This window comes from Siphateles boraxobius, unplaced genomic scaffold (genome assembly GCF_051911475.1).
Source record: "Siphateles boraxobius isolate OS27281-9 unplaced genomic scaffold, OSU_SipBor_1 29, whole genome shotgun sequence".
Taxonomy (NCBI): domain Eukaryota; kingdom Metazoa; phylum Chordata; class Actinopteri; order Cypriniformes; family Leuciscidae; genus Siphateles; species Siphateles boraxobius.
This window is the reverse complement of record NW_027508908.1, coordinates 10,593,277-10,608,780: the sequence shown is the minus strand read 5'-3', so window position 1 is coordinate 10,608,780 and position 15,504 is coordinate 10,593,277. Positions and strand designations below refer to the sequence as shown.

Genomic DNA, 15,504 nt, shown 5'->3' with positions numbered 1-15,504 from the left:
AACATATTAACTCGATTTGTCTGAATAATACATTTGAAAGTTTTTTTTATTTCCTCAACATTTACATCTCTGTTCAGTCTAATAAATGTATAAATAAATATCAAAAAGTTGGATAACCATGGCACACATCTTGGTTAACCCTTTATTATCTCATGGCTAAAAATATACTTTTTATAAGGCTTTTCAACTAAAATGTGTGCCATGGTTAGCTGTTTGTTGTTTATCTATAGGCTACATTAATTAGACCGAATGGAGATGTAAATGTTGAGGAAATAAGAAAAACATTCAAATGTATAATTCATATACAAATCAAGTGAATGTTGCTGTAAATCAAACAGTGGTTGTCTTTTTTTTTCTTTAAGAGGAGGAGTCTAAGTTTGCACTTACTCTACCTCATGTAATAGGCTTGGTAGTGTCTTGTCAGTTTAAAGAGGTCACCAATTGTGCTGTAAAAGGGTTAAAAAATTAAAGCAATTTTTGAGCTGTCAGAGATTAAGGAAATAGACATGGACACACGCGGGAAACAAGGTGAAGTTTACCTGCAACATCAGAAACATGGTGAGGTAAGACATCATCGGAACATTGTAATTTATTTTGTGCCATTGAAAACCGGCAGACGTTTGTTTTTGTTTCTCAACATCTAGTCTAAAACTACAGAAATGTTCTGAGATGATCTAAATAAAAAATAGTCTTAATAAAAATGTTTATGAAACTGTTTACCATGATGCACTCTTAATATTGATATACTTGTTTAAAAACTTATATAAAGCAGGGCTAATAATCCTGCCGGCTATTTTGCTCAAGCTTTATATATGTATACATATGTATATATAGCTCGCATGTTTTATGAACTCTGTTGTAAAGTTATTTTCTGGAGACGGAACTCTACAAGTTGAAACTTGGTGCGCATTTCTCGGTCTTGATTTTCACATTACGGCACATTCCATTGACAGAAAAACACGCCCTTGTCAACTTCACGTTGTACCTAACACACACAATACACAATGTGAGGTAAATGAGGGATTGGCTGAGTGAGTAATCTACGTCCGTACCTCCAACATGACATGAGATGCTAAACACTTCTTACAATGAATCCAGAGGTGTGTTCATTACCTGAAGTACAAGTCCCACCTAATGAACATCCAGATCTGACTCATAGACTGACTGGATCTTGTCAAACGTGATACATTTAACTTTAATTTGGTATATTGCATCAAAATGCATTATGGAAATGATAGATATAGGCGAAGTAATAATATTCGATTTGTTATTAACAGAAGTGGAAGCGATATTGGTTGGCCCTTCATCCGGCTAGTCGGCATGGCATTGCACGGTTAGAATTATCAGAAGCCGTTCACGAACGGTCAACTGTGGTCAGACGACACCCGGAGAGGAAAGTTGTACGTCTGGCTGACTGTGTGAGTATCGTCAAGCTGCCTCCACATGCTGAGGCTTGTCCAGGGGAAAACATGGCTGCCTTCTGTTTGGAGACTGAGGACAAGAGGCTGGTGTTTGCAGCAGAGAGAGAAAGCTGTGGAGAATGGGTGGACATAATATGTAACATTGCCTTTCAGGTGAGGGTTTTACATTTTTTAAACATATAGATTCTGTTTAAAAGAAATAGCCTACTTTTATTCAGCAAGGATGCATTAAACTGATCAAAAGCGACATTTATAATGTTGCAAAAGATTGTATTTCTATTTTAAATAAATGCTGTTCTTTTGATTAGAATTTTTTATTTGTCAAAGTATCCTGAAACAAAAAAGACAGCTGCTTTCAACTTATAGCCTAATATATGTGTGGTGATAATAATTATAATAATAATAATAATAATAAATGTTTCTGAAGCACCGAATTAGCATATTCAAAATTATTTCTCAATAGACTGGAGTAATGGCTGCTGAAAACTAATCTTTGCCATCCCAGAAATAAATGAAATTGTAAAATATATTAAGCGGTTCTTTTCAATTGTAATAATATTTAACAATCTCGCTGTTTTTACTGTATTTTTGATAAAGTAAATGCAGGCATGATGAGCCGAAGAGACTTCTTTCAAAAACATAAAAATCTTACCGACCCTAAACCTTTGAACAGTAGTGTATGTATTCATAATTTTTTTCTGTCATAGAAACACACTAAAAGTGCTCCACAACCGGTACCACTTATGGAGGACAATCAGATCTACATGTCCAGAGAACAATGTGAGTACACACAAATGTATCAGAACAATTTGCTGTCATGTTCCTGAATTCGGACCTTCATACAGACCTGGTTTAAAACATAAATAGATTATATAATCTCTGACTCTGAATTTTCATTCATTCATTCATTCTTTATTTTACCAGGTTAAAAAATAATCACACTTTAAGATTAATTCTGATCATCTAATCTCAATTTCTGTTTCATTTTAGTGAGTGAGTTCAAAGTAGTTGTGCTGCAGACTGAGTCTTCGGTTCGTTGTGGCCTGAAAGGACAATACTGGCTGCAAGCTGGTGAAGACATACTTTTTCTACAAGATCCGGAGACCAGGAAGACTGTAATGGAGTGGCCATACAAGCTGCTGCGCCGCTATGGGCGAGATAAGGTCAGCTGTAACCATGGACTTGATAAAGTGCAGGAACCTGATGATGTGTAAAAAAATAAGCTGTTAAATTCATGGTAAAACACTGGCAGCTGTGGTACAGCCTAAAAGTTTATTGTAGGCCTACTACAGGATGGCACTGTGATCCTGTATATTGTACAAATTATAACCATACATATATTAATACAAAGTCCCAGAGCACGGTGATGGGGAAAAAATGAGACGGGAGGAAAAATTATATTTCGGTGCATTTGTTTGTTTTTGCAAAACTCCTGATGGAAATAATATGAAGTGGGAGGAAAAAAAATCCTATCCCTCTCATTTTTTTCCATAACATTTTTTTTAACCCATGAGGGGCTCCACGTGAAGCATTTTTTTTGTTTGTTTTTCAGTGTAATTTTTAAGGTGGGTCATTTTTTTACTAGCAAAAAAACCAAAATAATTTTACCAGTAATTTGCTATGAAGGTACACATACTCTTGCTGAATATTATAAAGTAAAATAAATAATATGTTAATACTTTTATATGTTATAATTAGTGCTGTCAAATCGATAAATTGCAATTAATCACATCTATCATCAAAGTTTGTTTACATAATATATGTGTGTGTTTATATATTATCATATATATATATATATACATATATATGTGTGTGTTTCTGTCAGTGTGTGTTTATACCTTACATATATTTATATATTTATATATATATATATATTCATAAATATCAAGTTAATCAATTAACATCCGTTTTTATATAAGTTTTCCATTGAAATTACATTTTTTGTACAAATAGTGCATACAAATATTTTCAACATTCTGTATATTCCTCTCCAGATGGTGTTTTCTATAGAAGCAGGCAGGCGCTGTGAATCAGGCCCCGGAACCTTTAACTTTGAGTCCAGGCAGAGTGAAGAGATTCTCCGCCTTATTGAGTCAGCTATTCGGCAACAGAAGAGCCTTGCTGTTACTGGAGACAGGCACTCGCCACATTCTCCACGTTCTCGCTCTCCTCGCTCACCCCTGCCCAAACGCCCTGAAAGTTTTCCTTTGCTTGATACAGAGGGCAACATCAGCCCTCAGCTTTCTGATTCAAAACTGCCCTTGTACCCTGATCCAGCAGATGCTCTTGGCCCAAACATCTCAAATCCTGTGCATACAAAACCTGCGAGTCCTATTGGCTCAACCAAAGCGGTATTAGCAAACCCTGCAGATTGCATAAGCTCCTCAAAAAGCACACTCTCAAGTCCTAGTGGCGGTATTAGCTTGATTGAGCCTGTGTATTCAAATCCTGTAATTTTATTGGGCAGACATGAATCACAGCCAGCAGATCTCATCAAATCGCATCATGCTGTAAATAAAGATCTTCTCCCATCTCCTGATAGATATGATTCAGAACCAGTGTATTCTGATCCTGCTGATGTTATCCACCCAAAACCCAACAATTGTGTCCATGCCAACCCTACTAACACAATGGACTGTCAGGCCGTCAAGACAATGTTGAACAACGACGAGCAGGAAGAACCTGTGTACGCTGAGGTGTATGACCATGTTGCTCTAAACTCAAGTAAAAAACTTGACCAGAGGATTGAGGACCCCATTTATAGTGTACCCGAGGTTATACAGGCAACCCAAAACAATAACTCTCAACAAAACAAAATGACTGATGAGAACCAACCCATCTACAGTAAAGTTAACAAACCAGCCAAAACTCCTCAGGCTCTCGAAGAAAAGAAGCTAAGCCAAACACGAGAGGTTGTCTCTGAGGACCTTGGAATGATTTAACTAAATCTGTAATATAATATCTTTCACAAACATGTAGCTTTTCATTTTTAATATTTAAAAATGTATTCTCCCCCAACCCCACCCCTCTGATATCATAATTTATTAATCCTTTCTACCGGACATGGTGGAATAATGAATAATGAAAATAAATCCTGATCTAAACACTTTTGATTTTTTTTTTGGTGTGTGTGTGTGTGTGTGTGTGTGTGTGTGTGTGTGTGTGTGTGTGTGTGTGTGTGTGTGTGTGTGTGTGTGTGTGTGTGTGTGTGTGTGTGTGTGTGTGTGTGTGTGTGTGTGTGTGTGTGTGTGTGTGTGTGTGTGTGTGTGTGTGTGTAAGAAATAGAAATTAAATCATTATGTAATAATGAAATAATGAATGATTTTGATTTTATTTAAAAAAAAAAAATGATATAGGCCTAAATGCGCGCACACATTCGTTTCAACTCTGATCAGCCTCCCATTGTATTCCGGTCAATCATACACGTGTCAACCAATTACCCTGCATGAGGGAGGGCCGAGCCAACTCACACACACAGACACACAGTCGAAACTCGGAGAGGGGGAAAAGCTGTGAAAACAAAATCAGGAAAATGAGTCGGAAGCACAGCAGCATTTGGAATCATTTTAATTATGTAGACAATGTTAAAGCACAGTGTAGAATTTGCCAAAACAAAATCTCATATAAAGCCGGATCTACGCACAACCTAAACCAGCATATGCGAACTATGCACCCAACTAGTTAGTAATACATAACTATATAACTAGTGATATATTTCCGGCTGGTTATATGGCAATAAAGAAAAGAGAAAAAGAGGGACCAGTTTAATCCTTTCAGTTATTTATTTGTATTTAATATGAGTTCTATTATGTTGTTCAGATTGTATTTGTTTTTAATGTTGTTTCTATACATTAAAAAGTTGTAATTTAAATGCAAATGTTTAATAGTATTATTTTTTCACAACAAATCAATGCATTTTGAAAGAAATTTTGAGATATTGTATGATTTCATTTAATAATTTAATTGGAATTGTTTTCACACCTATAGTTATAGTTAAAACATTTATATTTTTAAAGAGTTTAGAGCCAAAAGAGCCGGCTCACGAAAAAGAGCCGGTGTTCTGTCAATGTAGCAAACTTTGTCAGAACAGCATACCGGAAGTTGGGTTTTATAGCAGGGTCTGTCAATGTAGCCTACTTTGTCAGAACAGCATACCAGTGTTTGTGAAGGGTATGCTGTTTTGATAGCCCCTGGTTTAATAAAAATACAGTTTCTACAGGGATATGCTGTTTTGATAGCCCCTGGTTTAATAAATAAATACAGTTTATAAAGAGGTATGCTGTTTTAATAGTCCCTTGTTTAATAAAAAATACAGTTTCTAAACTTTCTACAGGGGTATGCTGTTTTAAAGCCCCTGGTTTAATAAAAAAATACAGTTATTATAATATGATATTATATATATAATATGCGATATAATACACCAACACTTACCGCTTGTAATCTTAGGTATGCTGAAATGATGGTTTAAATTTAACGCATGCGCAATTCCACAAATTGCACTGCTACGCATGCGCATTAACCGAAGGAATCCCCATCACTAGCTTTTACGTCATCACTACTGACCGGAAGTGCTGAACGATGTCAAACCCGAGCAACTGATTGTTATTCTCACGATGTATTGAAGATTTTCCTTCAAATTTCGGATTTTTTTCCAAATCATTTTTTATTCAGCCCCCAAAACACTGAATGTTTATTGAAACGTTTATTGTGCTTATCGTTTACCATGTCGAATCGCATCGCTTTCCAGACGCAGTTAGCTTCCATTATGGAGGTGCTGGCTAATGCTGCGGTGGCTGAGATATGTAAACTCGTTGACGACGACTACTCGATTATAAACTTACAGATGACTCAATGTCAGCGTGAAAACAAAGCGCTGAAGAGAAAACTTCACATACTGGAGCTTAAGATGGCACGAGGGTTTGCAGAGAGAAGGATGAGTTCACTGAATCGCACTAACCGAGTTCAAGTGAACGCCGCTTTGTCTGAGAAATACAGGAACCAATCTAACGGTGTGTTGCCATAAAACCTCACATGCTATTCTACTGTCTGTATCTGTCACACCAAAAAACAATCAAGCCTTATGTGGTTAACGTTAATGTACACCGTGTTGTGTTGTTTCTCCGGTTTTCATACATTCAGACGTCCTGTTTGGAGCTCAGTTTAACACGGGACTGTGGAGAGGTGGAGGGACAGACTCGACTCCTCAGCAGGCTGTAAATGAAAGTAACAGTATGGTAGGTAAGCTATCTCTATGATAACCGCAATAACTCATTTATCACGTTTTTATTGTGACAATAAATAATGAGCACAAATTGTACAGCAAATAGATAGTCTATCATAGACAAATAAACGATAGATTCAACTGTTATATGGACAAATAAGTGTAGATAGATTGACTATTATAGATGGATAGATATATAGATATTTAGCTACACTATATATATATAGGTATAATACATATACAGATTTATTACACATGTCCTTTCAATTCAAAAGACAGGAGTTGCAGTAATATCAGAAGTAAACACCGTGCTGATAAAGGATGAGATGTTTGAGGAGGACCAAACACAGCAGAGATTGTTCATCAGAGATGGTGGTGAGTGGATGGAAGAACATAAGCCTCATATTATAAATGAGGTTGAGTAACCAACAATAATACCCATCCTAAAACTTGTCTTGACACCGTTTCTCTTCTTTCAGAAGTAACAAATACTCCACCACAGACTGGAGAAGCTGGTTTTAGAGATGTTCAGATGGTGAAAGATGATGATCAAGTCTCTGGGATGCAGCTACCAACTTTGGAGGTCAGTGGATCTGACACTGCGCTAAAATCTGAGCCAGAGTTTGAGAGTGTTAAGGGGATTTCACAAGAGTCCATAGAATTACATGCTGAAGCAAAGTGTGATTTGAATGGAAAATCCAGTCCTATGAGGGATTATTTAATGCAAGGGAGTGACAATGCAGACTTGCGGCAGCAATCTTGCGTGTACATGAGCAATGCAAGATTGACTGAGAGCCAATCCACTGCCTCTGGACGGCGTTCAGAGATCATAGAGGTTGACTCTGCGGAGGAGGGGGAAGAGATTTCTGTGTGGGCTAGGAAAGTAACGCAAGGGAAAAGCCAGGCTCCACGTGTTTATCCACAGTACGGGAGGGTGGAACATCAGGATAGCATGGTCCTCTTGCCTTCCTCCAATCTGCCTCTGGTGTCAAGTGACTTTGCAGCAGTGGCATCGACATCTTCAAAAATACAGGGCACGGACAGCTACCACAATTTCAGAGATGTCAGTTTTAACCAACAAAGAGTTGGCCGGACTAGAAATGACAGAGTTCCTCGTGAAAAACTTTTTGCGTGCACATACTGTGGCAAAGTTTTCAACCGCCCAAAAAAGGTGGTGATCCACCAGCGGATTCACACGGGTGAGAAGCCGTTCAAATGTAACACCTGTGGGAAGTTCTTCTCAGAGGCGGGAAACCTGAGAAAGCACCAAAAAGTCCACACAGGAGAACGACCATATAGTTGTAACCAGTGTGGGCAGACATTTGCCTGGATACGGAACCTCAAAAACCACCAGCAGAAGAACCATCCTGATATGTTTACTGCAGAAGAACTGCTTTCTCCAGGAGTCAATAAATGATCACTAGATTACTGATAAGATCAGTGACCATGAGTGTGTATTATACAACTATCATATCTTTTCTGGATAAAGACTTTCATTTAAATGATATGCATTAGGGCTCGGCATTAAGCCTTTTCACGTGCTTGTCCTTCAGACAAGTAAATCAGTCATTCACTTGTCTGAGTAAAAAAGTTGCTTGTCTGGAAAAAATAGGTTTTTTGTGGTGTAAATATAATTTATTCTGAAGCAATATTTTCATCAGTTTTGAGCTATGAGCTATGATATATTTAAATCTGCATATTTCTGATGTTTACCTAGAGTTTTTTTTTTTTACCTTTATAAAGGCATTTTTTCTCCCTTAAATTTATTAAATGTATGCTTCATCTTTCATTTCAAATTCTTAAATTTGATCAATAAATTTAATTAGAATAATACGGCACAATAGGGCTGGTACCAATCAAATGAAATCATTTACACTGAAAAATTACAACTGCATTAAATAAAGTTATGAAATTGTTTTAAAAATATTTTGTACAAATATACATTTAATATACAAATAAGAAATGTTAGAAACAGGTATAATAAGAAGCCAGGTGATGGCAGGTGATCGTTTTAATGAGTCATTGAGTCATTCATTCAAACGTCTGATTCATTCAATAATGAGGCCGTTGTTTATGAATGGGTCATTGAATCTGACTCAACAGATACGTTCAAAACACTGATTCAGTATTGAAAACACGGCTGAGTGTTGTTTTGAGATTTTTTTTGCTGTGATCTTTGTTTGGAAATATTTTCGCTGCTGAAACGGAACAAAAACTGTCTATATTGCGTCTAAAATGTAAGTGACTTAATATAAACTAACTTAACTGTATCATATGTTATAAATATAGAAACTCACATTTTTAAGTTTTACCGCAGTATGTTAACTGAGTTTCTTTTTCCTCGAGAACCTTGTTACCGTCAGTGCATTATAGTACATATGTTACATATTAGCCTTTTACACTAAATGAAATCAAATAAAACAATTCTCGCGTTTAGGTGATTCCATAGTTTTGTTTTTTGTTATTGACGTTTTAAGCAGGCTACGTGTCCTGTCGGGCAAGTCAAATTCTCTTTCAAAAAAATCTTGTTCTGGACAAGCGTTAATGTCGAGCCCTTACATGATTTACATTGTTTTTGATCAATAGGGATGTGAGTCAATGTATTTTTATAAAATTTACATTTTCAGAGTAAAGCTCTGTGCTGTGGTGTTCTGTAGATAAAAGTGAAGCGACTTAGTCGAAATGGTTCCAAGCATTTTTTGGTATATTAAAATTGTTTGACATTGTGTAAATAAACATTTCTGCACTCATTTTGTGTTTGTTTTTTGAAGAACAGCAAAACCCTTAGTATGTTTTTGAGACCAATGCCTGTCTCTTATTGGTGTTATAAAAAGGACAGGGAAAACGTTTAAATAATATTCAGGGAAGCTCAGTGCAAAAAAAATTCTGGTTTTTCCTTTTACAAAACTGAAATTGTGATTAATGAATAGATGGAATGATAACTTCCACATACCACTCTGAAGGACACAATCATTGTTAAATACAACTAATAAATCATACTCTGGTTGTTCGACAGTGGCATAAATACTCTCCCACTTTCGTTTTTTAAGTAAGGAAAAGCTGTTTATCATTTTTTTTTTATTAGGAACATTATGACACTGCACACCCTCACAACTCCTTATATACAAGAAATTCCTAGATAATTTAGACAGTGAAATCTTTATACATGTATACACAACCTTTATGTTCCATGTGCCAGCCAGGGTCATGTTGTAACACAAAACCTTGTTTCATGTGTTCAGCAGCAAGGACAGCTGGAAGATGGAGAACCTGAAACAATAGTGATAAAGGAGGATCTAAATGACCGGTGGGAAAGAAGCCAGAAACAAACCATAATTGTGCAGGATGGTGAGTAGAGGGCCACAAAGCAGTCATCGAATTTCTGCTTAAGTGAATGGTAGAATATATAATTTTTGGCCTGGCTGTTATACAAAGAAATTATGAACCCATGCAAAAACAAGAGAGAACCAAATAAATGTTTATAATTTTGCTGTCAATTTTGTTTTGCATAGTAGGCCTATTAGATTCCTCAGAGTAAAACATGTAGCTGTAGTTGATAATTTAGTCAGATATATACTTAAACCAAGTTTTTTTTTTCATATTTTAATGGTTTAATCAAACTTGTAGGGTCATTAAAAACACATTTTTGGCTTCTACTACTGTATATATAAACAAGACAAGATATCTCAAAATATCTTTTATGGTATGAAGAGGAAATTTTCTTTTTTGAGTGAACTAATCCTTTAACATTTAGCCTACATACTTTTGGTCTGGAATCTTGTATCAAAAAAATTAACATTCATTCTCTTTTCCTCTGGGTCAGCAGAGTCAAATACAGACATGTGTAGTGGGAGACTTTCTACCTCACCAGCCAAAAGCACTGTTGCACCTGGAACAGAGAAGGTTTGCTTATTTACTGTTTTTAAAATGCAAAAAAGAAAATATATACTAGGACAGACATAAAGTTTGCCACCCGGAAAGTATCAAGCCACTGCTGCAGAAAAATATTTAGACACTTTAGGATGTAAAAAATAAATGTAGTTGTATATTATTTCTAGCCTATAGAAGTGGAATTTTCCCATTTGAATGATGATAGAAGCCAGAAAACCGACTTTTCACCATCCACTGGACTGCAGATAAACATACAGGGTGAGTAAATAATAATAATAATAATAATATGTTTTAATTATCAAGCGCTTATCCCAAGCTCAAGGTCGCTATACAGGCAGATAATAAAGTAAACATGGCATCAACAAGATACAGACATATCTACATGCATATAAACATACATACATAGAAGCAGATGATGGTTTAACCCATCAATGCATATTGATATACACTTTATGTACACTTTTTAAACAATTTTACTAAATACTGTAGATACTGTTGAATTTAGAGCTAAGAATACTTGCAAATTAAAAATGAACATATTTACATTCAGGTACTGTGGAGTCCAGCCCTAGTATTTCTCAACAGCACAGGTACCACAAGTTTGTTGTTCAACCTAGCAAGGGTCTAACAACAGGAGAAACGGCATCTCTCACAGATTCAGGGCACGTACACAAGGGAATGCTGAATATCAGAACTTCACCCAAGAACCATGAAAAGACAGCCACTGAAACGTCAGGAAAAGGCTGCTTGTATGAGAGACCTGAAGAGCATAAAACCAGCTTTACACACTGGCCCACACACCCATCCTGCTCATATACAGAGTCGGACCAGGATAAAGACTGTATGCTGGTTCAGTCAGACACTGTATCATCTGTTAGAAGCTCCAAAGGTGGACAGGATGGAGCGCCATCTACCCAAACACATACTGTTAGAAATGCAGGTGCGGCAGAGGGACCTTTGAGAGAAGAGGAACGATGGAATCGAGCTGCCATTTTGAGGCAAAGCCAAACTGAAGCATCAGGCCAGGTCACTAGGCCCGAAACCATTCAGACAGAGACCGCAAGTACAACAAACCGCTCATATTTCACTGTGATTCCCCAAATGAGGTCCAACTTAACTCAGCCTGGGCCTTCTTTTGCTGGGCTGCAACTACCAAAGCATATGGACAAAGGTAGGCGGAAAAGTTATGTTTGTAAGTTCTGTGGAAAGGGATTCCCTGGGCTGTCCAATGTCGTGGCACACCAGCGAGTGCATACAGGAGAGAGGCCCTTTAGGTGTGATACGTGTGGGAAGCTGTTCACAGAGGCAGGCAACCTGAAGAAACACCAAAGAGTTCACACAAGAGAGAAACCCTTCATCTGTTCCCGCTGTGGGAAACGATTCGCATGGATCTGCAACCTCAAGACACATCAGCAGTCGGCCTCCTGTGGAGGAGTCGGATATAATTAAACATATCTCATGACAATGCAGGGCTTCCAACTTATGCCTTCTTATGAATCCAGTGGTTTTTTGAATGTCAAAGGAATCATTATAATTAGTGATGGGAAGGTTGATACCGGGGCTCCGACGCAGTTTTCTCACACTGTACCGATGCTTGTATAGAAATGACAATACCACGTGATTGATGACGTTTGAAGCTTCGAACGTTATGCAGTATCGGAAGGTCAGAACAGCTGGTTTGAAAATATTGGTGCCTCACGACCCCACCTGATGCATAAAAAGGTCATTATTATCGAGGGGGCATTATTTATTTAAACGATTTAACACTATACTTCTCTATAACATAATTCATTGATCAATTATGGGGCGCCGCTAGCAATTGTGGGCGCTATGAAAGAATATGAGGTTAGGCCCCGTTACTACTAATATAATCGATCTCTCGGGGCCCCAATAGTGTGTGGGCCCTTAAGGTGATGATTGCCCAACAGCAACATTGCTCAGAAAGTTGCCATCACCTTTAAAATCGTCCTAACTTTCCCCTCCTTAGCTGCGCCCCGTGAACCCGTTGATCAGGCTATACATGACACGAGTCGTGGTCTCATTGGTACAAATTAATTTAGATCAGATTAGATAACTGTATTGATCCCAGGACCCAGATTGATTTCCCCTCTTGTATGTCACGGACTTCTGAACCTTTGTTTGGTCACGTGCTCTTTCTTATCTGCGGTGATTTGTAGATAAGTGAGAAAACAAGTCTGACCACCAGATGTCGCTAATGCGCATTGTTTTAAAAGCTTCGAGTAATGAACCGTTTTCCGCCACAATTTGATGAAAGACTCAAACGCTTCAGAAAACTTCGGTTTCCCATCACTAATTATAATATTCATGGAATAAATAAAATCTAAATTTAAAGGGGGGATGAGAAATATTACCCGAATCATTAATGGTAAGATTAAGATGTGTTGGTGTTACCAGTGACTAACTTACGCTTACTTTAGCAACTTCTAATGTTTGAATGTCCGTGAATTGTAATACTGACAGCGAACAGTAGGTGATGCACGAGCATTAATAATAAAAAGCGCCCATCTGGGTTTTCTTTTTGTCATTATCCACGCTGTATTAGCGGGTTTGGCAGTCTAATGAAGTCTGCTATTTTAATTAATTTAAGTATTGTAACTGAATATAATTTTTAACACTTATAATTAAATGTTCGTTTATTAATGTAAGTTAGTTCTTCTAATTGGTTGTCATATGTGGAATAGCAGCCCGGCTAGCTCAGTCGGTAGAGCATGAGACTCTTAATCTCAGGGTCGTGGGTTCGAGCCCCACGTTGGGCGCGAATATTTATTGTTTTTGTTTCAAAATTATTCCATTGCAATCTGAACTCCAAAAGCGGATCTAAACGAAAATGTAGGGGTTTGTATTTTCCACCAGATTATCCAAATCTCAAACGTGTTGTAGAAAATGTTGAAATTATCTAGACAACTTGCCTGTGCATAAAACCAACATTATATTTAACGTATACGATAGTTCATCTGATAAAAAAAACTCTGCAGAGAACCACACGTCATTTGAAACCATTAGATATATTTGTATACCGGTGATAAGAAATTTGAAGATTAAAATAAATTAAGACGAAAATCAGAATTAAATATTGGATTCACTCTGGAGAAAACATTTAGCAGAGGATGGTTTCGATCCATCGACCTCTGGGTTATGGGCCCAGCACGCTTCCGCTGCGCCACTCTGCTGTTGGCTTGTGAAGTTTCGTTCAATGTTAATGACTCTATTGGGTTCTGTTTATTTACTCTTCAACATTAAGTGTTTACAAGGTTTTGGTTAGGTTTGGTGTCTTTTTGAAGATTCTTGTCGGTCAATTTGTGAGTTAGAATGCATTTAAAAGTTGTTTTTGACAAAACAGCCAATTCAATAACATACATAGGGAAACACTCTGACATGTGTATCCAGGGCCTGAAGTTAACTTTTTTGACCACCTGCCACAGTAACTTTTTACCAGACAATTTTTTTTTGCCTCATAAAGGTGAAAAATAGAAATCACCCAAACATTGTAAGAATACACATTTAAGTGCTGTCAAGTTATTAACGAAATCATTATAAGTAATAATAACTCTTAAAGGGTAAGTTCGGCGTTTTACAAGTAAAGTCCTGTTTTAAGATCGTTACTGATTAAATCGAACGGTTAAGATTAAAATTTGGACACATGCTGCTGTCCCGAGAATTTTGGGTTTTTGTGTTAGCAATATTTTCCAACGCCTCATAACCGGACATTCTTCCAAAAACTACGATAAAACCTGTTGGAAAGCATCTTTTGCAGCGATTTTTGCGTGAGCATATCAGTGAACACCCCAGACAACTCGGTGAGTTTCACGTCTTTGTAAACTAAAGTTTAATGCGTTTATATGAATGATTGTTCCAGTGCCCCTGAAACCATTGGAGGTGGGGGGTGCTAACACAAAAACCTAAAATTCTCGGGACAGCAGCATGTGTCCAAATTTTAATCTTAACCGTTCGATTTAATCAGAAACGATCTTAAAACAGGGGTTTACTTGTAAAACGCCGAACTTACCCTTTACGGGGGTCGCACACCGGATGCGCAGCGCCGCGTCGCGCAGAACCACGTCTTTAAAATTCGAACACATTTCTTTCTATATCAGTATCTTTCTATATCTATATTTCTATATCTTTACACACAACAGCGGCGCCATTCTGCGTCTGTCCGCGGCGCCCAGCAACAGCTCAGGACCTTGTTCAAAATCCTGCCGCACCACAGAGCGCCGTTTACATTTTACATTAAATGTACATTTATTTTTTTCTCAAATCGTCGTTAATGTAAATACTGACTTCACCCTGTGCTGCAATATACATTTAGTTTTACATGCATTCACAGAAATCAGCTGCTTGAATGAAAATTGTTGATGTTATCGGAAAAACGCAAAAAAAACAAAAAAACTAATGTATCACTCAATTCTCATTGACTACCCGCCAACGTGGCAGGTAGATTGACAGTCTTACCCGCCAATTGCAAAATTCACCCGCATTTGGCGCATGGTCAGGTGTTAATTTCAGGCCCTGTGTGTATCTGTTCAGATCATAGATTGTGAAAGGTTCAGATGCGCAAATCATTTAGCACGATTGTTTCGTCGAATGCATTTGTTGGACGTACAAAAATACATGTTCCCTGACCGGGAATCGAACCCGGGCCGCGGCGGTGAGAGCGCCGAATCCTAACCACTAGACCACCAGGGAATGTGTTGTATAGGGTTAATTAAGATTACATAGCATTAGTATATTGATTACATAAGATTAGTTATGTAGTAATTCGGTTTGAGATACATAGTTGATTAATTCAACAGTTTCTGCTTTGCCATTTATGCCAAATATGAATTCTCGTTGTATAAATACGTTTCTAGTTCTAAATGAAATCCACCACCTAAGTTATGATATGAAAAAAATAAGAATCACATCAGTCTTATGGCAATAATAAATTCCTAGATATCGTATCTGAATGAC

The 15,504-nt window shown here is 37.3% G+C and overlaps 2 protein-coding genes and 2 non-coding genes across 9 annotated transcripts; 3 read left to right on the top strand and 1 right to left on the bottom strand.

The window, feature by feature from the left end:
• The first annotated feature begins 385 nt into the window (after positions 1-385).
• On the top strand, positions 386-4,527 carry dok1a (docking protein 1a). 3 transcript variants are annotated; one of them, XM_077246534.1, is made up of 5 exons: positions 386-563; positions 1,278-1,574; positions 2,129-2,201; positions 2,412-2,584; positions 3,416-4,527. In XM_077246534.1, exons 1-5 carry the CDS (start codon positions 507-509, stop codon positions 4,361-4,363), a joined length of 1,548 nt encoding a protein of 515 aa, XP_077102649.1. In that variant the 5' UTR covers positions 386-506; the 3' UTR covers positions 4,364-4,527. The 3 variants fall into 3 exon arrangements, with proteins under 3 accessions (XP_077102649.1, XP_077102650.1, XP_077102652.1); XM_077246535.1 differs by having other exon boundaries at positions 404-558; XM_077246537.1 differs by lacking the exon at positions 386-563 and adding an exon at positions 1,079-1,180.
• A 1,439-nt stretch (positions 4,528-5,966) lies between these two features.
• Positions 5,967-13,081, top strand: LOC143753792 (uncharacterized). Of its 4 annotated transcripts, none has more exons than XM_077246530.1 (8): positions 5,967-6,430; positions 6,561-6,655; positions 6,918-7,017; positions 7,122-7,225; positions 9,888-9,990; positions 10,466-10,545; positions 10,701-10,791; positions 11,084-13,081. In XM_077246530.1, the coding sequence occupies exons 1-8, from the start codon at positions 6,145-6,147 to the stop codon at positions 11,980-11,982; spliced, it is 1,758 nt and encodes a 585-aa protein (XP_077102645.1). In that variant the 5' UTR covers positions 5,967-6,144; the 3' UTR covers positions 11,983-13,081. The 4 variants fall into 4 exon arrangements, with proteins under 4 accessions (XP_077102645.1, XP_077102644.1, XP_077102648.1 ...); XM_077246529.1 differs by having other exon boundaries at positions 5,974-6,430; positions 9,885-9,990; positions 10,469-10,545; XM_077246533.1 differs by having other exon boundaries at positions 5,975-6,430; positions 9,885-9,990.
• A 156-nt stretch (positions 13,082-13,237) lies between these two features.
• Positions 13,238-13,310, top strand: trnak-cuu (transfer RNA lysine (anticodon CUU)). The gene has a single exon. It is a non-coding gene; the product is annotated as a tRNA-Lys (tRNA).
• A 1,858-nt stretch (positions 13,311-15,168) lies between these two features.
• trnae-cuc (transfer RNA glutamic acid (anticodon CUC)) lies at positions 15,169-15,240 on the bottom strand. Its single transcript has one exon. It is a non-coding gene; the product is annotated as a tRNA-Glu (tRNA).
• Between the last annotated feature and the right edge of the window lie 264 nt (positions 15,241-15,504).